The sequence below is a fragment of the Macaca fascicularis genome, chromosome Y (genome assembly GCF_037993035.2).
Source record: "Macaca fascicularis isolate 582-1 chromosome Y, T2T-MFA8v1.1".
In the NCBI taxonomy this organism is placed as follows: Eukaryota; Metazoa; Chordata; class Mammalia; order Primates; family Cercopithecidae; genus Macaca; species Macaca fascicularis.
This window is the reverse complement of record NC_132903.1, coordinates 6,600,277-6,625,375: the sequence shown is the minus strand read 5'-3', so window position 1 is coordinate 6,625,375 and position 25,099 is coordinate 6,600,277. Positions and strand designations below refer to the sequence as shown.

At 36.3% G+C, this 25,099-nt stretch overlaps 1 protein-coding gene across 12 annotated transcripts in view; it reads right to left on the bottom strand.

Moving 5' to 3' along the window:
- Nucleotides 1–25,099, bottom strand: part of LOC141409544 (neuroligin-4, X-linked-like) — a 322,452-nt gene that overhangs the window by 125,275 nt on the left and 172,078 nt on the right. For 9 of the 12 annotated variants that reach the window (XM_074030584.1, XM_074030590.1, XM_074030586.1 and 6 more), the window contains 2 exons: nt 17,832–17,891; nt 14,591–14,743 (listed from right to left, as the gene is read on the bottom strand). In XM_074030584.1, the coding sequence (XP_073886685.1) occupies nt 14,591–14,743; nt 17,832–17,891 (213 nt within the window). The remainder of the gene's footprint in view (nt 1–14,590; nt 14,744–17,831; nt 17,892–25,099) is intronic. The other 3 variants (XM_074030595.1, XM_074030596.1, XM_074030594.1) reach the window with 1 other exon arrangement.

The window sequence follows — 25,099 nt, the reverse complement described above, 5'->3', positions numbered from 1 at the left end:
CAGAAAAAAGAAGTACACAAAAGTTAGGTGACTGTTAACCAGGGTTTATTCCCCAGAGCCACCAGGGAACACTCAGCAAAGTCTGGCGACATTTTTGGGTGTCATGTCTCAGGTTATAGAGTGTTACCAGCATCTAGTGGGCAAAGGCCAGAGATGCTTAACATCAAGTATAGGACAGACTCCCCCCCGCAAAAAACAAAAACAAAAACAAAAATCCAAATGCAAAATATTAAAAATACTGAGGTTGAGAAACCATAAGATAGACAGATCATACACTTAATATAAAGGAGCAATTACTTCCTCAGAACCTGAAATTAATAGTAATACAGCTGTTATTCGACATAAATATAAGCAAAGTTAATATTGGACTTGAGCTGAGGTAAGGAGGTACCGGATAGCTCTCATGGATTAATCAGGGTAGCCTCAAATAACAGACATATACAGAAATGGTACATCCAAAAGAAGGAGAGATGATTAGGAATGTATTGAAGTAACCCTGAAATAGACCATTATTTCAAGAGGCATTCAGAGGGTTGCCCACCAACCAGAAAGCATTATCTTTTCCAATCATTTATCCAAGGATCATTTCCTACCTTCTCTTCTCTCTTCAAACTTCATGCCCTTCCTCCTCCATCACGTCTTTGAGCTGAAGGTTTTGCTTCCTACTTCGCAGAGACAATAACAGTCATCATAATGGAATTTCCATGAACTCCAACCATGGCATCCACATTGTCCCCTCCATTCACACATTTACCTTTCAATTAAATCTGTAAGTGCATCCAATGTTCATGGATAACGTCAACACTGTCACTGTCAACCTCAGACCAGGATCAGAATGCCATTCCACATCTGCAAGGTAGGCTTTCTTTGCTAGATCATACCCAATCACAAACGAATTTGCTGTATTTCTCCCACAGGACAAATGAAAAGTCTTTATTCCCCATTTCACCTATCCAGACAGTGGTCCATTTCATTGCTCTCTACACAACAAAATATCTTGAAATAATTTTCTACATTGTTTTTCTTGTTTCTCTCTCCTGAACCCATTTCTCTCAGAATTTGGACTCCTACTCCCTGAAACTACTTATTCATTCCATAAATACACTCAGAAGTCAATTTTCTGACTTTTATTTTGATCTTCCAGCAGCATTTGGATATCTTGATGACTCCCACCTTCATAAAAACCATTCCTTACTTGGTATCTATATTAGTTGTTGTTTTTTCCTATTGCTGTTATAACAAAATTACCACAACTTGTTATAACTCTATTTTCAACACTAGTGAATTAAAAGCAATGAGAATGATTATGTCACTGTTCTTGGGGTTAGAAGCCCAAAACGTGTTGGTATTCATGCTGGAAGGTCTAAGAGAGAATCCATTTTCTTGTCATTTTCATCTTTTGATGGCTGCCTGCATATCTTAAATCTCATTCTCTATTTCTAACCCTCTCTCTTAAAAAAACTAAACTAAACTAAATTAACAACAACAACAAAAAAAAATTGTGATTACCTAGATATACTCTGATGAACCAGGACAAGTACTTACCTCAAGATCCTTAACTTAAGAATACTATGAAGACCATACTGCTATATAAGTATCATATTCACTGATTCCAGGGATTAAGATGTTCACTTTTTAAAACTTATTTATTTTCATTTTATTTCAGAGATGGGGTCTTGCTCTCTCAGCTAGGCTGGAGTATAGTGGTGTGATCACAGCTTGCTGCAGTTTCAACCTCCTGGGCTCAATCGATCCTCTCATCTCAGCCTCCCAAGTAGCTGGAACTATAGACACACAACACAATGCCTGGGCAATTTTTGTAGAGATAGTGTTTTGCTGTGTTGCCCAAGCTGGTCATTAACACCTGGGCTCAAGTAATCCACTGCCCATCCTCCACAAAAGCTAAGATTATAGGTGTGAGGAACCACACTTAGCCAGGATTTTAACTTGTTTTTGAGGGCATGAGGGGATGGGCATATTTTCCCTGCTAAAGTGTCAAGAATATTTCAACCTGTCAATTTTCTTGCCATGACAGTAGATGCACTTTGCTTATTGTTTCTTGTCTTTGCAAACTCTAAAAATTGGAGGATTGAAGGCTCTGGGTCTTACAACTTTTCTGCATATCCTCTCATCAACATAGAAATCTAATTCAGTTTCTTGGACTTTAGATACAGAATGTGATGACATGTATCTTGGTCCTCTCCTCTAAATTCCAGACCCACATCTATCTGCCTACTTTATTTGTCTGTTTGATGACTAATACAGGATTTAAATTTAATATATCCAACCTCCTCATCCCCTAAATTTATTCCTCCTATGGTCTGTTTCTTGCTGTTCTCAAAGTGTACTTCTAATTGGCCAGTACTAATTTCTTGGAGTCTTCTCATTCTCTGCCACTCTGCATCAATCTATCAGCGAATCCTGTTGGATCCAGAAGACATCCAGAACAATCTTTTTCTTTTCTTTCTTTTTTATTTTTCTTTTCATTCTCACTGGTACTGCCCTGGTTTAAGCTGGTATTATTTCTTGGGCGGATTATTACAATAACCTTCTAACCTGATGTCCTTTTACATAGACAGAGGGACAGATAATGCCATTTCTCCAGGCTCTAAACATTTCAGTCAGCCACTTCCTTTATCATAACGAATGAGACATAAAGCCTTAGAGGGCATATAAAGTGTAGTGCATGCTGTCATCTCTGAAATCAAGCGCTGCTAACCCCTTTGACACTACTTTCCAGCCTCACTGATGTTCTCAGGGACTTTGTGACTACAGGGCCTTTGCACTGGATTTTCCCGTAGCTTACAGTGCTGTTCCTCCAGGTAACTGTATGGTCGACTTCCCTCACATTAGTATTGCCTTATCTGTGAAAGTTTTCATGATCACTCTAGTCAATATTTTGGCACACAATTTTTAATTTAGCACCATTCTCTGCTAAATATTTTTCCATAGCACTTGTGATATCATATTCTACTGTATATTTTACAATACTTGTCTGTTGTTGTTTTCTTCCCCCTACTGGATAGAAATGCTCTAAGGTTGGGGATTTTTTTCTCTCTTTTGTTCACTGTTCTATTCTCAATGTAAGGTGATGTGTCAAACAGCAGGCTGTCAATACAAGTTTGGTTTTTTTTCCTTCTTTTTGAGACGGCACCTTGCTATGTTACCAGGTCTAGTGCAATAGCATAGTCTTGGTTCACTGCAACCTCCACCTCCTGGGTTCAAGTGATTCTCCTGCCTCAGCCTACCGAGTAGCTGGGATTACAGGTGTATGCCACCACACCTGGCTAATTTTTGTGTTTTTAGTAGAGACAGGGTTACATCATGTTGACCAGGATAGTCTCGATCTCCTGACCTGAAATCTTCCCGCCTCAGCCTCCCAAAGTGCTGGGATTACAGGCATGAGCCACTGTGCGCAGCCAATATATGTTTCTTGAATGAAAGAAGGATGAATAAATGAAAACCACTTTTATGTTTTCCTTGGCAAAGCTAGTTTTGTATATATACAAAATGACTTTACTTAAATTAGAAGCTGTCTCTCTCTCTGTCTCCCTTCCTTTGTCATATTTATTTTTTAAATTTAGTGCTCCTTATAAAGCATTGTAAGGTGCTGAGGGATACCTTATTCATTTTCTGTTGATGATTATAAATAACTATATGCCTCATGGTCAGTGAATGAATTTCACTGTATTTTGGTCAATGATGCCTTCCCCCATTAGGCTGATCAAGTGTTGCCTTGGTCAGCATTTAAACTCCTGAGATAGCAATGACAAAATCAAATCCCCAATCATGATGAACTGATTGAAATGAACTCTTCTTTGCAGACAATTTGATGGCAAGTACCTGAGTAGCATGTTCCTGAATCCTTACATTGTGTCCATACAATGGCGAGACAGCCCCAAGAGATGGAAATAGCAGAAGACCGTCACGCTAAACATGGGACTTGTGAGATACAGTAATTGGACCCGACTGCTTGGACACAAATGCATCAATATTCAGCTGGGCTCAGTGGCTTACCCTTGTAATCCCAGAACTTTGGTAGGCTGAGGCGGGTGGATCACTTGAGGTTAGAAGTTTGAGACCAGTCTAGTCAGCATGGTGAAACCTGGTCTCTACCAAAAATAGAAAACATAATTGGGTGTGGTGGTATGCAACTGTAATTTCAGCTACTCAAGAGTCTGGCTAGAGAATCACATGAACCCAGGAGGTGGAGGCTGCAGTGAGCAGAGATCACACCACTGCACTCCGGACTAGGTGACAGAGAGAGACTCTGTCTCAACAACAACAACAACAACAAAAACAACAACAAAAAGGAAAGTCAATATTCAGAGCCATTGGTCAATGTGGCTGAATATTAAATTTTCTAATACATGAATAATAATAATGTGCATCAAGAAAGTGTAGGAGGGTGGGGGACACAGAACAGGACTAAGTGTTATGAATCCCACATGTGGTAAGGAATATGTATCCAGATTACAGTATTAAAACATATCAGAGAAAACCTCCTAATCCTCAGCAATGAAAAGATAACGCAATTCAAATGGGCAAAAGTTCTGAATAGATATTTTTCCAAAGGATTTATTCAAATGTCCAATAAACACACAGATAGACATTCAACATTATTAGCCATCAGGTGAAAATGCATTCTCATCCGCTACTACTCTGCATTCAATCCAGCATCAAATCCTGTTGGATTGGCAGAACAATCTTTTTTTTTTTCTTTCTTTCTTTTTTTATTACCTTTGCATTTTCACTGGCACTGCCCTGGTTTAAGCTGGTATTACTTCTTGGGTGGATTACTTTTTGCCTACTTCTTAGGTACCTTAGAAGAAGAGGTAGGAGATTTCTTTTCAGTATGATGTAAACATTAAAAACAAAACTCAAAATATGATAGCACTTTACATCTATTAGGATTATTATAATTAAAAGACAGATGAGAATAAATGTGGGTGATGACTCCCGAGTAGCTAGGATTATAGGCATGCACCACCACACCTGGCTAATTTTGTATTTTTAGTAGAGACAGGGTTTCTCCATGTTGGTCAGGCTGGTCTCCAACTCAAACTGTAAGGTGATCTGCCCACCCTGACCTCCCAAAGTGTTGGGATTATAGTTCACCATGCCTGACTGAGAAGTTAGAAATTTTTTGCATTGATGGTGGTAATGTAAAGCGGTACACTGGTACAGATATAGGAATGTAAAATGGTACAATGGTAGAATGTACAAATAGTGCATTGATGGTGGGAATGTAAAATGGTAGATTGGAAAATAATTTGAAGTATTCTCAAATATTTAAACACAGAGTTACAATATGACCCATCAATTCTGTTCATCATATCCCTAATCAGGATAAATATATGTCCATACAAAAACTTGCACACAAATGATCATGGCACAATTACTAAGACTATCCAAAAAGTTGAAACAGCTCAAATGTCCTGCAACAGAGGAATGGATAAACAAAATGTGTTATATCCAACAAATGAAATATTTTGAACCATTAAAAATAAGAGTACTGATGCATGCTATAATACAGGTGAACCTCAAAAACATTAAGTGAATGAAGTCAGACATTAAACACACACACACACACACACACACACACACACATTGTGTGATCAATACAGATAGAAATTAGAAAGTGGATGCCTACCTCTTGGGGTCCTGGGAGATGAAGAGTATGGGATTTCTCTTTGGAATGATGTAAATGTTCAAAAATTAGATAGTGCTGCTGGTGTCACAATATTGTGCATATAATAAAGGCCATTGATTTGCACACTTTAAACATGTACACTGGATATAAATTGTTTTAAATAAAGGAAAGAGACAATAAAAAACAGAAGTTGGAGATAAGTCCAATAAGTCACTTACATGGTAAGCATCACAAGAAGATCAAGAAACATGAAGATGCATCAAACGCCATTAAATGTATCAGAAGTCCAGAAAAAAATTTTCATGACGTATCAGTGCCCCTCAAGAGAACACTTCTGATGAAATATGACTGAAAATAAGGAAGCTTAACTTAAGCTTAACCAGGCAGTAATGGATAAGAAATAGAAACAGTGCAACTGAAATGAATAAATAAGTACACCAATAAGTAAAGAATATCATGGTAAAAAAGAGATGTAAAAGTGATTTGAAGTCATTTACTTCAGATTCATTTCTTTAAAGACAGGAAATGCTAGGCACAGTTTAAACAAAGAAGAATGCAGAAGGATGAATGCAATTTCTAAGTAATTTTATAAAAATTCATGCTTAGAAAGGAAACTGAAATAGTAATGAAGGAAAAAGATACTTGGAGGTGCAGCAATATATTGAACAGAGGCATTTGGTAGGGTTGCTGTATGTGTTAAAAACTCAGGATGAATTTACAATACTGTGTTTATATTACGCATTGGTTTAACACAATAGCCAAAATAGTATACAGATGGTCTTGAACTTTCAATGGCTTATTAGTTATTATCTTAAAATAATACAAAAATACTCAGCAGAAATCATTTTTGAATGTTCAAATTTTCTCAAGCTAGCAATACACAGTGCCATACTCTCTTTGGGTACCAGGCAATGATTTAATCAGCCACACAATCACAAAGGCCAACAACTGATACTCTACAGTGTATATGAGACATTCAACACTTTATTATAAAATAGGACTTGTGTTAGACGATGTTGCCCAACTGCAAGCTAATATAAGTGTTAAAAGTATGCTCAGCGTCAGCTAGGCTAAGCTATGATGTTTAGTAGGTTAGGTGTATTAAAGTATTTTTGACTAATGACATTTTAAATTTACAATGGGTTTATTGGGATATAATCCTACAAGGAGTCAAGGAACATATTTTATATATACATATGTATACACACATACACACATATGTATACACACAGATATACACACAAATATCTCTGTGTGTATCACAAAAGCAAACAACCATTATATACAATTGTATATATACACACACACTTAGACACACATATATTCATGTGTATACACACATAATTACACACATATATGTATCTATGTACAATATGACGAACCGTGAATCATAAGAAATTGAACACTTGAACATGTCAAAGAAAGTAGATTTTAAATGTTGGCACCACATAAAAATGATAAACATTTAAGGCAACGCACATGATGTGAATTAGCTTGATTTAGTCATTTCATGATGGACACATATTTCAAAACATCACTTTGTACGTGATCAATACATTCAATTTTTATTTGTTGATAAAATAAATAAATTAGGAACAAAACACACAATTTCTTTTCTACTTTGTCTTCACTCTTCCTTTTGATTTTCTTTTTAGCCTTTTTTTAAAAATTTGAGACAGTTTCACTCTGTTGCCCAGGCTCGTGTGCAGTAGTGCAATCACAGGGCACTGCAGTCTCAAACTCCTGGGGTAAAGCAATCCTCCTGCCTCAGCCTTTTGAGTAACTGAGTCCCCAGGAACACACCACCACATCTGGCTGTTTCTTTCTTTCCTTTTTTTTTTTTTTTTTTTTAAGAGACAGGGTCTTACTATGTTGTTCAGGCTCGTATGAAACTCCTAGCCTCAAAGGATTGTCACACCTACTCCTCCCAAAGTACTGGGATGGCAGGGAGAGCCACCAGACCCAGGCTTCCCCGAATTTTCTTTCCCCAATAAATACCTTTTCATCTAATGTCTCGCTTGCTATTGAGTCAACTGCGGACCAGGCAGCCTCTTTGCTCTGTTGTTCCCATCATCTGTTATGGCACCCTCCCGGTGAGAGAGTCCTTATCCCAGTGCATTTGTCCTCATATCTGCTCCATTTGCCTCTAAGGTCCTAATGACAAAGCACTCATCCTTAATTTCCCCTGACCTTCACATCCTGAAAAAATTCAATGAATGTAGTGGGCATTTTGAGCCAGTAGGAGGCAGAAGAGGAAAGTCCAAGCAAATGATCATTCTGAGAGCAGAAACAGGATCCTTCACTCCCAAGAGATCTGTCCACACCTACCAATCTTCAGAATCTGCAGCCACAACAGCAATGCATGTTAAATCACCCAAATTATTACTAAAAATGCTGCTTCTGCTATGCACATTGGGTGCTTTTATATCAAACCATTTCTGTCTTATATGCCCAATAGGTTTATGCAATTAATGATCTTAAAGAGAAAGACAACTTCAGAAAACCATGACACAGCCTATTCTAAGGTAAAAATTTTCAGGAGAGCTATAGTATCTGAAAAATTAGCAGGGGTTCCTGATATCTATCATCTATAAATATAGATATCTCTCTATATATCTATCTAATCCTTGAAAAAATCAGTTATATAAAACTGCAGGCAACCTTTCTTAAAATCAGAAACTAGCTGTCAGGCAAGAAATATACACTGAAATGATCATATAACTCAATTTATATGCAAAAGACAGCAAGCAGGAAATGACATGGGAACTGGGGTTAAACACCAAACTTCCCAATGAAACACTAGTTTTATGGCACTGATGAGTTTTGATGTGACAAATGCCATTGTTAGGGTTGATGACAACCACACTGTGCACCATAATAAACCAGTAATGATTGAATGGAAATGAATTAGCCTTCAAGGACTCACTCTGTGGAACTTAAAAATACACTGTAAGTATCTTATCACAGTTGTGTATCTTGATCAGCAGTAAGAACTTTTTTTGCATAATGATAGCAGCTACATCTGATGCTGAAGTAATATTCACTTTCTTCACTCATTCCATGGTTTACTAATTCATACTTGGCAACGATTAATAAGGCTGTGGATGCATTCTGAGTGGTAAGTCAGAGCTCTGGCTTCAGTTACACCCGGGTTTCGGTCCCTGCTCTGACTGCTAGAAGATGTGATGCCATGAGTCAATCCCATCACCTCCAAGCCTTCATCTCCTCATAGGTAGGACACAAGGTTAACTCTTCCAAGCGAGTTTATAAAGATTAAGTAAAGTAATATCTGCAACAACACTTTGCTGGCCGCACTGAGACACACAATAAGTTGACATTACAGAGTATAGTCGAGACTGTTTCAAAGTAACAATTAATTTCAGCATACATGAGGCGTGAAATCATAGGATGACCACAAATGTGATAATACCATAAAAGGTAAACAGAAATAGAAATACACATTTTAATGGAGGCAGATAAAATCCACTACATGTACAAAGCCTTGCTCTTGGAGACTATTGGAAGCGGGAACATAAAAACTTATACGTAAGTTCCAGTTGTTTCCATCAAAAAAACATGAGTAAGGCACTTTCTCTTTTACACTGAAAGTCTTTGGACTATCATGAATTTAGAAAAAAAAAGATTGGAGAGAACTCAAGTTTTCCTAAAGTAAAGAACTAAGATGGAGATAATAGTATTTATTGATTCAGCGATAGCCTTACAGGAATTTGCATTTATTAGATTATCCTCTGCAGTTTCCACATGGAGGTGATGGTTCTGAAAGTTTGTTACCTAGATAAATGTCTGATTTCCTTAGGAGTACATGATACATATGGATGTTGATGTTGTTGAGTGAATGGCTAAGAGGGGATAGGTACACATGTAGGTAGGTGAGACAAGGCAAGAGCCCTGGCGCGCACAGCTCAGTAAGGATTTTGCTGGCTTCTGAGAAGATAAGAATACCGTATACTCTGGCACTGGTTAACCTGAGAGGTACTGGTGAACTCTAGGTTTTCCAAAGTCTTGAATACATATGTGAGAGGGTTTTGAACCACAGCATCTCCATCTTGAATAGGGGCTGGGTAAAATAAGGCTGGAACTTACTGCACTACATTCCCAGGAGACTGGGCATTCTTAGTCACAGGATGAGATAGGTCAGCACAAGATATAGGTCATAAAGGCCTTGTTGATAAAATAATGTGGTAAAGAAGCTAGCCAAAACCCACCAAAACCAAGATGGCAATGAGAGTGACCTCTAGTCCACCTCACTGCTCATTATACTAAGCCAATTATAATGTATTGGCATGCTAAAGATACTCCCACCAGTACCACGACAGTTTACAAATGCCATGGCAATGACAGGAATTTACCCCTTATCATCTGAGATGGGGAGGATCCCTCAGCTCCAGGAATTGTCACCCCTTTCCTGGAAAACTAATAAATAACTCACCCCTTGTTTAGCATATTATCAAGAAATAACATAAAAATAGCCAAAAGCAGTTCTCTGAGTTGCTCTGCCTATGGAGCAGTCATTCTTTATTCCTTTATTTTCCTAATAAACTCTATTTCACTATATGGATTCTTATTCAATTCTTTCATGTGCTAGATCCAAGAAACATCTCGAGTCTGGATTAGGATCAGATTCCTTTCCGGTAACATATATACCTTCCTAGTGACAAGGGTATACAGCAGAATTAAACAGGAAGTCTGTCTATAGACGTGCCATTTCTTTAAAAACAAACTGAACACAAATTCAATCAGAATACACTTCATGTAAATATAAATAATTACCTTATAGTGTGAAGATACATCTCAATTTGCCTGGGACAATCTCAGTTTATTCATAGCACTTGAGCAACTCTCAAACATGTCCTGGGTTGGATTATAAATGGCTAGCAAGATTGTGTAGCACAGTTCTGATTATAAAAAAAAAAAACCCACAAAACAAAAGCAAAACTTAATACTTCCAAAAGCAAACATGATGGTCTTCTGATTTATTTAATATCTAGAACTGTATATATCTATTTACATATGTATATAGTTTATATTTATTTATTTAAATATTTAGATTTGTATTTATTTATATATTTATATTATTTTATATTATATTTATAATGCATATTATGAATATATAAATATAAATATATAATAATAAATATATAAACATATTATAAATATATATTTATGTAAATATATGTGTGTATAGATTATAAATATATTTATTTAAATGTATATACATATATTTTTTAGATGGAGTCTTGCCCTGTTACCAGGCTGGGGTGCAGAGTTCAATCTTGGCTCACTGCAACCTCCCGCTCCTGGGTTCAAGGGATTCTTGTGCCTCAGTCTGGGATTACAGGCAGGCTCCATGACACTAATCTAATTTTTGTATATTTAGAGATGGGGTTTCACTACATTGGTCAGGATGGTCTTGATCTCCTGACCTAGTGATCTGCCAGCCTCGGCCTCTCAAAGTGCTAAGATTACAGGAATGAGTCACTGCACCCGGCCGTAATGATGTTTTAAATTAACATGGTTCAGTTTGGATGCCAATATTTGATAGATATTACCCAATACATATTGGGTCAGCTGCAATTCTTACTGTGGATGAACAGTAGCATTAATACAATGTATAATGGTACTAATGGCACTAATTGTAATGTGACTGGGTATAATGATTTCTGTTGACAGCCTACAAAATTTCACCTACATGAGTCCATAAAACGTCTTATAAAAGGTTATTTTTTGCTGACAAGTAATTATACAGATTATATATAAAGTGTGATATTTTGAACCATAGAAATTTTATACTGTACAACAACCTTGCGAGGGAGAGAATACCACTGCCTTCTACTCCTAAGGAACGAGTCTTAGAAAAAGCTGGCTTTCTCACAGTAGATGTAGCGGAAAGACGTTAGCTTCTGTATGTTGAAGCTGCAATCTGTGTTCTTTCTAATGTCAGATTCCACTTCCATTATGATCATAAAAGTAAATGCTGCTTAGCCATTTTCAAGAGGACAATTGCGAATGCAAGATGCATAGTAAAGGTCCATACAGTTACATTTTAAAGTCTCTATCACCCTTTATAACTGGAAAACTTGGCACATTTCATTGCATCAAATGAAAGGGGGGGTCTGTAGTACACTTCGCTTTTCCACACTAGCTCATTGGAAGAATGTAAATAGACAGCATAGCATGCTAAATCACTTCTTTTGTTTCTTCCCCATGAATATTATAGCTTTCTGTTATCTTATGACTTAAAAAAAAATCTACATAGCAAAAAGTAGACTTAGGATTTTTCAATGAGTTTTTTTCTTCCTCTAAAATAAGTGTGTATAATTCCCAGGCTACTTTGCAAGATCTCCATTTGACTCAGGAAGGAAAAAAAAAAAAAACCCAAAAACTGATTTAAAAAAATATAGTATAGAGTTGCTTGATACAACTGGGGTTTTGGGGGAAAAGGAGATCAATTTCTTTTGAAACTCAATCTTACCAATCTTATCAGTCACATCAATCCATCGTGCATGCAACATAATATTTTGTAATTCCAGCAAACAGAATTTTCTCGATGCCCACTGCTTCCTTCAGCAAAGGATGCCCAAATTTTCTTCCTTGTGGCCTGGCTACAGGCATTGCACACACTGCTCCCTTTGAAGAGGGCCTGTGCAGTGCCCTCATACATGCTTTCCTCCTTCCACCTCTTTGTCAGAGTAGAACTTTTTAAAACACCAAAAGCACAATTTCCTGTTTCCAACACTAGTAGCCAAAGCAACTGGTCAGAGCCTACAAAAAATCAGTGAAGTGGTCAATCATTGCTACGCAAAAGTTCAGAGATATTATTCCACTAAGATGTGGCTCACAGAAAACTGCAAAAAAATAAAAAATAAAAAAAAATAAAAAACCCAACAATATAACAAAATGTTTGACACTAAAAGGTTTTTTGTTGGGGTTTATTTTGTTTAATGCAAAAAACAACCTGGAATTTTGAATTCTTTATCAATGGTTCAAAAGATAACTTTAACAAAACTTGTGAGTGACTTGTATTTCAACGTAAGAAATGCATTTCTCTTAGGGTTTTTCTCTTTTTTTTTTATTATACTTTAAGTTCTAGGGTACATGTGCACAATATGCAGGTTTGATACATAGCTATACATGTGCCACGTTGATTTGCTGCATCCCTCAATTCGTCATTTACATTAGGTATTTCTCCTAATGCTATCCCTTCCCCATCCCCCAACTCCTGGACAGGCCTCGGTGTGTGATGTTCCCCTCCCTGTGCCCATGTGTTCTCACTATTCAACTCCCATTTATGAGTGAGAACATGAAGTGTTTGGATTTCTGTCCTTGTGATAGTTTGCTGACAATGATTTTTTTCTGGCTTCATCCATGTCCCTGAAAAGAACACAAACTCATTCTTTATATAGCTGCATAATATTCCATGGTGTATATGTACCACATTTTCTTTATCCAGTGTATTATTGATGGAATTTGGTTGGTTTCAAGTCACCTCTTAGGTTTCTCAGCAATTCACCACCTTTTATGGTTTCTTACAGGTTAATGTGTTCACACAGGAATTAAAAAAAAACACACACACACACACTCAAAATGAAATAAAATAATCTGATTGAAAATAAAATATTCTTGAAAATATTTACCTATTTGAAGAAAACATTTTCAGACATATTTCTTGTTTGACCTACTTTAGTCCTATTTATTTATTTATTTATTTATTTATTTATTTATTTATTTATTTATTTTTTTGAGATGAGTCTCACTTTGTTGCCCAGGCTGAGTACAGTGGCACAATGTCAGCTCACTGCAACCTCAGCCTTCTGAGTTCCAGAGATTCACCTGGCTCAGCCTATCTAGTAGCTGGTATTACAGGTGCCTGCTGCCACACCTGGCTAATTTTTGTACTTTTAGTAGAGACAAGGTGTCACAACATTTGCCAGGATGGACTCAAACTCCTGACCTGAAGTGATCTGCCCACCCGGGCCTCCCAAAGTACTGCAATTACAGGAGAGAGCTACTATGAGCAGCCTCCATTGTATTTTATATTTCATATTGTATCACAATCACAATGCAACCAATACACACATCTCTCTCATGGATAATTTGTTAAAAATTTTATTTTGAACACCATTTTAAAGGATTTTTGCACAGAAAACAAATGTTTTCACAGAGGTCTAGGAATATTATTCACAAACTAGCCAAAAGCAGGAAAGGTCATCTAAGAAGTTGTTGAAATCTTACCCTGAAGTTGTATAATTTTCCATCCCAATTAGGAAACGAATGAAACACCTAAAGAAGGAGGAGCTAAACTTTAATTTCCATGTACTTGGCCTTTAATCGTAGATCATCAAATGCAATAAAAGTCAACTAATACTTAAGTTTCCTTGCATGCAAATGCAGTGGAACCCAAACAGGAGATCTTCCAAAGCTTCAACATAATCAGAGAACTGGATAAAATCTTTTTCTCCATATAATATACTAATTCATACAGTAACACAATCAGACCAGAAAGCTAAGATCTATGGCCATTATTAATTATCGTATCACCAAATATGTGTTCATTATACACGCCTATGTAGATAAATACACATTCATTTAATTCCAAAGAAGAATCATGCTTTAAATAAAATTTCATTTTATCATGATGATCTTGAAGTGGCCATTGGTTTGAGAAGGGATTCAACTTACATAAAATAAAATTATTGGATCAGAAGTGAATGGAAAAAAAATACAACAATAAAATGGCCATGTTGCATGAAGGTAGAAAAAGAAAAAAAAAAACATATCTGATCACATAAAGTAAATACCATAAAGTGGAATTAACCAGGAACTGGAATAACAGGATTCAAATCCATGAGTCCCATTAAAATAAGAAGTGGACCTTTCATGTTTCCTCTTGCTCATTCACATGATGAAATCACTTACCTAATATTCCCAGACGGTAGTTAATGGTGATAACGATGACGTTCCCATAGCTGGCCAAAATGCTGCCATCAATCATGTTACCAGTGCCCTCCATGTAAGATCCCCCATGGATATAGACCATAACTGGCTTCTTACTATTCTGTTCATGAATATCTGGAAAAAAAGCCACGTAAGGAAACACAATAAAGATCTTACTGACTCACCGATGGTAAATTAAGAACAAAGGAGATTCACTGATTTCCCTATTTTGACTTGAAGTAAGCACATTAATTTTATGGATGATATGACCCTTGATAAGGTTTTCTAAGAAACATGACTAATGCCATTACATTTTCTATTTAAAAGAATCCAAATTATTTAGATGCTTTATATTTTCACAGGGACTATAAACTCCCATTGCGACTTGCAACCAATGATTCCTCTCCATAATTTACTTTATTATTTAAATTAACAATGATGTAAAACCAGTGATCTGTAGTGATAGAAAGTTGGAGACTACAGTGCCTGTTCTCTGAAAAGTTGTGATTGGCCGGGCGCGGTGGCTCAAGCCTGTAATCCCAGCACTTTGGGAGGCCGAGACGGGCGGATCACGAGGTCAGGAGATCGAGACCATCCTGGCTAACATGGTGAAACCCCGTCTCTACTAAAAAATACAAAAAACTAGCCGGGCGAGGTGGCGGGCGCCTGCAGTCCCAGCTACTCGCGAGGCTGAGGCAGGAGAATGGCGTGAACCGGGAGGCGGAGCTTGCAGTGAGCTGAGATCCGGCCACTGCACTCCAGCCCGACAGAGCGAGACTCCGTCTCAAAGAAAAAAAAAAAGAAAGAAAGAAAAGTTGTGATTAAACAACCTGTTTATAACATTAATCTGCCATTAGGGCTGCATTTAGTCTTCAGAAAACTGACCTCCCCTATAAACATTTCTAGATACAGGTGTGTGTGTGTGTGTGTCTGTGTGTATATACAAATAATTTAAATATCTTTGTTACTAGAAGAAAACTCCAAGTATGTATGCACATTTATTTTCAATTTTTTCTTCAATAAATTTTTTTTCCGTCATAATTCACAGGGACACTTTTGAGATACCAGAAAGGAATTCTGAGGATATGAATTACCATTGTTTGGTCAGTGGCTCCAATTTTAATGAATTATGATCACAGTTTTATTGGGTGCACAAAGAAGAAATGACATACCCACTGGTCACAGTAAAGCACACAAAACAGTGTCAAGTTACCCAAGTATTTCTTTGCAGATATTTAATCCATGGCAGAAAAGTGACTTTTATTTCTCATATTAAATTCAAATATAAAGTAAAAATATTCTATTAATCATTTATTCATCATACCCTATGGGAAATGTCTTCTGCTATATGAATAAAAAATGGCTTTCCTCATGATTCACTGCTTCTTTCTGGTTCCTAATTTCCTAGGTTTTGGCCTCATTTCTTTTATCACTACCAGTAGTTGGCTAGTAAATTGTGGGAAAAACAATAAGTAGAGATTTTGAAGGACTGCTTTAAAGTGCTCCCTTGGAAAATATGTGAAATTAATATCTCTTACCTTTCATAAAACATATGACAAGATTCTCTTGAACTTGTGGAAGTAATAACCAGTTGTTATATTGAAGCAAAGTCAAAAAATCACAACTTATCAATATTAAGAGAAAATTCGATGGCATTTTAATGGTAATAAACGTTCACTGGGAACAATGTGACAATAGATCTTAATTATCAAAAGGAAGTATGTTAGAGGAGACCAAACAGGATACAAATCAGAGCAGTATAAGGTATGAGAGAACAAAAGTTTATTTCATTTTTATGTATTTGCTCAATACTGATAAAATGTCAGGCATTTGGAAGCCCTTATCAAAGAAGGGGCTACCAGAAGAAAATGTATATTTTGAACTTCTACCACCTTCAGAATCAAGACCTCTTAGAGAGCTACTTAAGGCAATGACAACCCTATGGGCTCAGTAAAAATAATAATAATCAAAATGTTAATGGAAGACCAGGCATGAAAAGAGTGTTGGCAAGACTTCTTTTCTTGGAGAATAGTTGATTTATGAAGATAAGCAACGAAGGGAGCAACTACAAGAACCGGTCAAAAGATGCTTTCAACGAAATAGGGCTTGACCAGCAAGGATAATGCAGCACTCACTTTTGGGCTTGGCCTTTCAGACAGAGACCCAAAGGCCCAGCCAGGGCCTTATTGTTTAGGAAAAATAAATGGAATTCCATGCATTTTCTACCCAGATGGGAAAAAATTATGTAGTTAGCTAATTGTATAGAGCCTTACCAATGAGGAAGGGCTTGCTTGAGTATTTTCTTATAGCTTCCCCTTTAAAAAAAAAAAAATTTCTTCTCCACAAAGAGGAGAAAAACAGTGTGTGTGTTTTCTGCATGAATGCACAGACCTTCTATCTTTATGAAAAATATTTCCACTATTGGTAGATAATTTATTGAGCAATTTTGTCACCTTAAAAAGAAACTTCACAGCAATAAAACATTTTAAGGAGAAACATATGTTTTCAAAGAACAGTGGTGGGGTGTGAAAACAAAGATGCACATAGCTAGCTTCCTGTCATTTTTCATTTCTAAGCTATTTTTTTTTCTTTAAATGCTGTAAAAGGCAGTACTGAAAGCATCAGGATTCGTTAACAACAGCATCTTGTTAAAACGTTTTTTGATGTACTTCACTGTGAGCAGATTATTGGATGCCTATGTTGGAATCAATATGTTTGCAAAGAATACCAAACCAAACAAACAAAACTGAAATTTCAGTCCCATTGAAAAAATTATTCTAAGGTGCTGCAGAGTTTTGCAGTTTGCAAAACTAATTAGGAACACCAAAGCTCCAAAGTAGTGTATTAACTTACAAAATAACATTTGGAAGGGAGAAAAGAGACTATACATGCATATTTTAAAATTCTACTTTTTCTTCTTGTGACCAAGCCAAAAAAAGAAAAACAAGGTGGGCTTCTCTGTGAACAATATTTCATTACACTTTTCATGTACAGACACAATGTTTATACTTCCACACAGTGATTTATCTCTTGTACATGGTAACTGGGGTTAAAAATGACAGTGGTTTCTGTACAAGAAGAAAATAAAGAAGCACACCAAAGTGTACTAGAGTCAAATAAGGGAAGGAAAAACAGTTTGAAATGAAAAAAAAAAGAGAGAGAGATAGATAGATAGATATAAAATCATGCATCAGGGTTGAGCTTTGAAAAAATCAAAAAATACCTTTATCTTCACCACGGTCATTACTGGTTATATCATCATCGTTTCTCTTTATGATGGTTCCTGGGGTGATATTGAAAAGGAAAATAAAGGGATGAAAGAGAATTCAAAAACATCTCATTTGTGAAAAATCCGTAAAAGAGAGATGCTAGCTAGTAAAAGAAAAAAAAATGAATGTAACACAAAACCTTGAAATTGGCCACATTTGGATTTCAAAAAAATGAGATAGAGAAATGCAAAATGCATATAAACATAAAGATGTCAAGAAGAACAAATTCAAAATGTTACTTGTAAAAAATGCTATTTATCCTGTGAATATGCATTTGGGGGTTAAAATGATGCTATTGCAAAAAAAATGCTAATGTGAGTTTTAAAAAAGGAGAAAATTAAATTATTAAAGTATTTCCCACATTCTTAAAAGAAATGCATCTTTGACAGTCCTTTGGTTTTAACATGTTATAATTTAAATACATTTTTGAAATGTTACTGATACAGTACGGTTAGAAATTTTCATAAGGCAAGCAAAAATACATACAGCACATACAGCAAGCGTGAGAGTACTTTAATCAAAATATCATAAAATTGACATTAATTGCATGCATTAAAAACTTAAAACTGCACAATCTCAAAAAGTTAGAAATGTCCTAAATCTCTAAGATTTACCTCTACTCCGTGTTTAAAGAACCACTACCCATTATTCAGTATTGTTTTCTTCTATTGCCATCTACTACTTGCAGTAAGTATTTACATCAGGACAAAATATTATAGACTAGGTCCTCTGTGTTTAAAATAGCTATTAAATATCATTTGAAAGTTATTGGTACTTGAATTTGTTGAAAAACATAAAAATTGAAGTCACCTACCTGATCACCTCAATAATATCTGCATAGGAAATACAGGCAAAATGCAGGAAGAGGCTTAAAGATAGCAAAAAAATAGCTTATGATCTTTGTGTACAGAGTACCATTTTGTTTTTTATAGCTTCCAGGTTTAAAAGATGTGAACATTTAATTTTGCTTGAATTACTTAAAAAATTGGCTCCATTGTTTCCTTTTTATAGACAGATGCAGCCCATGTGTGCATATCCAACTATCAATAACTTTTACTGTGTCAATCAATTAAAACAGTCTTTGCCTTCCTATAGGGTTGTAGGATAAGTGGATTAAGGCAGAGGGGAAATACTGTCATGTCCAACATTTTCGAGTAAAAAATATTTTCCTGTTCTATATAACTCAGAAAAGGTTAAACATATTTTGAAACCAAGACTTGATATTACTGTTTCCATACATCAAACAAAACTTAAATTTTAATGTCCATTTAATGGGGCTTCATATCCTTTAAAATCAGACTTGGGTGGGTGCGTTGGAGTGACAGCCTTGCTGATCCAATTTCTGTCTTTATAAGATTTGTCTTTTTCTATGCATTTCATATAAATGAACTCATATAATAATATATAGTCTTTTGCATCTGGCTTCTTTTACTTTACATAACATTTTCAATGTCCATCTATATTGTAGCATGCATCAATAATTTTTTATGGTTAACTTATTTTCCATTGTATGGGTATACCACATCTTTTGAATCCATTTTTTTTTTAGTGACATGTGGTCTATTTCCACTTGTTTATTATTATTAATAATGCTTCCAGGAACAATTATTTGTTTACCATTTTTTGCATGGATATATGTTTTCATATCTTTACATAGATATCTAGGGTTGAAATTGCTATCTCACATGGCATATTTATGTTTAATGTTTTAAGAAACGGACAGATGATTGTTCAGATGAACTGTAATAGTTGGCCTTCTCACCAATGGTGATATAAAGGGTCTCTATTTTTTCCATTGCCTAGCTAACACTTGTTAATATCTTTTTTTGTTTGTTTTGTTATAGCCATACTTATGGGCGTAAAATTTTGTCTCATTGTAGGGTTTTTTTGTTTGTTTTTATTTTTCAAAATAGAGTCTTGGTTTGTTAGCCAGGCTGGTGAGCAGTGGTGTGATCCGGCTCACTACAACCTCCATCCACCTCATGGGTTTAAGCAATTCTCATGCCTCACCCTCTCAAGTAGTTGGGACTACAGACCTGCACCACTACCCCTGGCTAATTTTTAAATTTTTGGTAGACATGGGGTCTTTTCCTATTGGCCAGGATGATGTTGAACTTGTCGCCTCAAATAATCCACTCACTTTGACCTCCCAATGTGCTGGGATTGCAGGCATGAGCCACCACATCTGACTTCACTGTAGTTTTAATTTGCTTTTAGCTAATGTCTAATAACTAATGATATTAAGTATCTTCTCATGTATACTCTCTTTGGTGACATGTTTAATAATTTATTTTTGTCCATTAAAAAATAATTTGTGTCTTATTACTGAATAGTGTTTTTTTTGTTTTACACATTTTCTAGATAAAAAGTCTTTTATCAGGAACATAATTAGCCAAACTCCCCTCGCAGTTTACGGCTTATGTTTTGGTTTTCCCAATGGTGACTTTCAAAATACAAAAGGTTTTCATTTTGATGACTTTCAACTGATCAATGCTTTTCCTTAAAGGATTGTACTTTTGAAGTTCAACTGATCAATTCTTTTAATGATTGTACTTTTGAACTCATATTTATGAAATCTTTCCCAATCCATGGCCCTAAAGACATTGTCCTATGTTGTTGATGTTTCCTAAAAGTTTAAGAGTTTTAATTATTACATTTTCATCTGCCATTCATTTTGAATACATTTTTGGGTATAATAAGAGGGAAGGGTTGAAATTTGCCTTTTTACATATGAATAACCAATTGTCTCAATGCCATTTATTGAGAAGACTATCCTTGCCTCCTTTGTTTTGGCACCATTAAAAAAATCTATTGACTATAAATTGAAGGATTTATTTCTAAACTCTTTATAACTGCTCATTGAAATATACAGGTCTGAACTGTGCAGATCTACATTTTTCTTCCACCTCTACCACCCATCCCTGAAACAGAAAGACCAACTTCTCCTCTCCTTTCTCCTCCTCAGCCTACTAAACATGAAGATGAGGATGAGGACCTTCAAGAAGATCCACTTCTATTTAATGAGAAGTAAATGTATTTTGTCTTCCTTATGATTTCTTAGTAACATTTTCTTTTCTCTAACTTAATTTATTTGGAGAATACAGTGTATTTTATATATAGCATACAAAAGATGTGTTAATTAGCTGTTTATGTTATTGGTAAGTATTCCAGTCAACAGTAGGCTATTAGTTGTTAAGTACTGGGGGAGTAAAACGTTACAAGTGAATATTCGACTGTGCAGGGGTTCTAAACCTTGTGTTGTTCAAGGGCCAACTGTAATTAATTATATTTCATTGGTCCAAATTTATACCCAAGTGAATATATATCAGTTCTGAGGTGCATGTACAGAACGTACAGGTATGTTACACAGATATACATGTGCCATTGTGGTTTGCTGCACACATCAGCCCAGCATGTACATTAGGTATTTCTCCTAATGCTATCCCTCTCCTACCCTCCCACCCCCTGACAGGCCCGGGTGTGTAACTTTCCCATTCCTGTGACCATGTGTTCTCCTTATGCAACTCCCACTTATGAGTGAGAACATGTGGTGTTTGGTTTTTTGTTCTTGTGTTAGTTTGCTAAGAATGACGGTTTCCAACTTCATCCATGTCCCTGCAAAGGATATAAACTCATCCTTTTTTATGGCTGCATAGTATTCCATGGTATATATGTGCCATACTTTCTTTATCCAGTTTATCATTGGTAGGCATTTTGGTTGGTTACAAGTCATTGCCATCGTGAATAATGCTGCAGTAAACATACGTGTGCATGTGTCTTTATAGTACAATGATTTATAATCCTTTGGGTATATACCCAAATGAATTGGGTAAATACCCAATGGGATTGCTAGGTCAAATGGTATTTCTAGTTCCAGATCCTTGAGGAATTGCCACACTGTCTTCCACAATGGTAGAACTAATTTACACTCCCACTAACAGTGTAAAAGCATTCCTATTTCTCCACATCCCCTTCAGCATCTGTTGTTTTCTGACTTTTTAATGACTGCTATTCTAACAGGGCATAAGATGGTATCTCATTGTGATTTCGATTTTCATTTCTCTAATGACCACTGATGATGACCTTTATTTCATACATTTTTAGCTGCAGACACTCTATTCATATTCTTCAACCACTTTTTGATGGGTTTGTTTGTTTTTTTTTTTCTTGTAAATCTGTTTAAGTTCTTTGTAGGTTCTGGATATTAGCCCTTTTTCAGTTGGATAGGTTGCAAAATTTTTCTTCCATTCTGTAGGTTGCCTATTCACTCTGATGATAGTTTCTTTTGCTATGCAGATTTTTAGTTTAAAAGGATCCCATTTGTCTGTTTTGGCTTTTGTTGCCAATGCTTTTGGTGTTTTAGTCATGAAGAATTGCCCATGCCTATGTCCTGAATGGTACTGCTTAGGTTTTCTTCTAGGGTTTTTATGGTTTTAGGTCTTAAGTTTAAGTCTTTAATCCATCTTGAGTTAATTTTTGTATAAGGTGTAAGGAAGAGGTCCAGTTTCAGCTTTCTGCATGTGGGAAATGGAAGCTCTCCACCTTTCTTCCCTTTTTCCAAGGTCTTTTTGCTTGTTCTAGATCCTGACTTTCCATGCAAATTTCCAAATCAGCTTGTTAGTTGCAAAAATAACTTCTGCTGACAGTTTGATAGAAAGTACTTGCCAAATCCCAATTTTAAATTAGTCTTATTTGGCAGAGCCTGACCCCACTAACATAATTAGAGACTGCCTTTCCTATGTATGTTTAATTTTTTAATCCTTTCTTTCTTTTTCGATAAACTGCTGCTCTGTCCATGTAAGTATAACTAACTAAATGTCTTTAAAACAAAAAAGTCATCTTGATTATCTAGTTTGGATACAACTATGGTCTATGTAAATGCAGGTAATAGAAGGTTCAGGAAAAACAATTTGGCTAGTGTTTATTCAAGAATAAACCCAGCTTGTGGCTTGAACACACACACATGCAAAAAAACCCAAGTGAAACCTAGGTAGGCTGTGAGTTTCCTTTCTCTTCTCTATGTCTACCCTTCCTCAAAATACCAGAATAATATTCCATTTCATACAGCAATTAGCATCTCTGTAAAACCTCTGTACAGAACTGGTTCTAAATGGGATTTAAATACTCTAAACAAAAGTACAGTCATTCTATTATTAAGATTTAAATATCATTTTATAAAAAAAATCTAAATCTCCCTAATCCTGAAGAATATTCCTGCATTTTTTAACCTGTTCTTCTGATGTTCACATTTAGTGCTTTATCTATGTTATTTTCAAAGTCAGTTTTTTAAAAATAGTATTTAATGTTATGGATGTAAGAGAAACACTTCATAAATAATTTGGAAAATGATACGGGCATGGTGGCTTATGCTTTAATCCCAGCACTTTGGGAAGTTGAGGTAGGTGGTGCTCAGTAATTCCAGACCAGACTGGCCAATGCGGTGAAGCCTCATCTCTACAAAAATCACAAAAAATTAGCCAGACACGGTGGTACATGCCTGTCATCCCAACTATTCAAGTGACTGAGATGGGAGGATCACTTGAACCTGTTGCAGTGAGCTGAGATTGTGTGACTACACTCCAGCCTGGGTGACACAGCTAGACCTTACAACAAAAAAGAAAATAGAAAAGAATTTGGAAAACGAGGACTATTGTGAAAGTCAATATTAACATCAAAGGAAAATCTCAAAGTCACATGTACTGCTGTTAACATTATGTGTCAGGAAATAATTTAAATCTGTTTATAATATATATTAATATTATTGCCACTTACATATCTAAATCATCATCGAAAGTCATCAAATACAAATGTGATCTTGTTATCTAAGCAATATAAGGAAATAGTGAAAAACAACCTTAGCATTATTGATCTTCATGAGATAGTATATTAAAATGTATTTAGTAGTTCCTATTTTACTATATATTCCTTTCTTTTAAGAGGGCAAGGTTAATTTTCAACTTGGTATTGTTATCTTACATAGAGAAATACGCTTTTTTAGCTAACTACATTATTTTCCATACAGGGCAATTTGCCTGTGGGAGGAGATGAGGAAATAAATATTTTCTTGGCCATGATAGATGTGGATGTGATTGATTATTTTATCATTTGGTCACAGAGGAATACAGGCTTAATCTTGTAATCCAGTGCAGAAAGGCAACTGGGGAAGAGTTTATAATCCCCACTTCTCTGCAGCAAGGAGGTGACTGGTCTGTCTTCACAGACTGACCATGACACATGGGTTTATTTGATGATAAGCCCACTCCTTCTACAAATATGTATTGAATCTTTTAACTGGCTAAGAGAGGTAATGCCATACAGTCCTGGCTAAAAGAGGTAAATACATACTCTCACTGAAGAAGGAAATGAACATCAGAGACAGACATGCACAAAGATAATTCCAACGTGGCAGGAAAATGCATGCATGCGGCCGGGCGCGGTGGCTCAAGCCTGTAATCCCAGCACTTTGGGAGGCCGAGACGGGCGGATCACGAGGTCGGGAGATCGAGACCATCCTGTCTAACACGGTGAAACCCCGTCTCTACTAGAAATACAAAAAAACTAGCCGGGCGTAGTGGCGGGCGCCTGTAGTCCCAGCTACTTGGGAGGCTGAGGCACTAGAATGGCGAGAACCCGGGAGGCGGAGCTTGCAGTGAGCCGAGATCGCGCCACCGCACTCCAGCCTGGGTGACTGAGCAAGACTCCGTCTCAAAAAAAAAAAAAAAAAAAAAAAAAAAAAAAAAAAAGAAAATGCATGCATGAATTTAGGATCCTCTGCTGTTCTGATAGGAGAGTCTGAGGATAGAAGGGTGGATGGTGACGAAGAGTGTTAAGGCTGCTAAATATGCATAGAAGAGCTAGGGCCAGTAATATATTTATGGGAGCAAAGAAAACAGGCTGCTCTGAGTGAAAGCATGGATTGGAGGAGGAGGGCACAGAAGGAACAAGAGTAGTCCCAGAAAGATGAGAAGAACAGATACACAACCTGGACACCCCCTCTTTCCTTATACACCCAGCGAACAGACTCTGACTGGGGAAAACCTTGCATGCATATATTCTGAAATCTATCTGAACCTCCACCTGAATACTACTACCACAGTGAAATTGAAAGATGGCTTTCAGAAGATTTTCAGATTGGATCATTTACTGATGGGCTTCACCCAACGTATGTGCACTTTGAAAAAATGGTTTTTGACAGTAAAGTTCAATTTCTGCATTTGGAAGA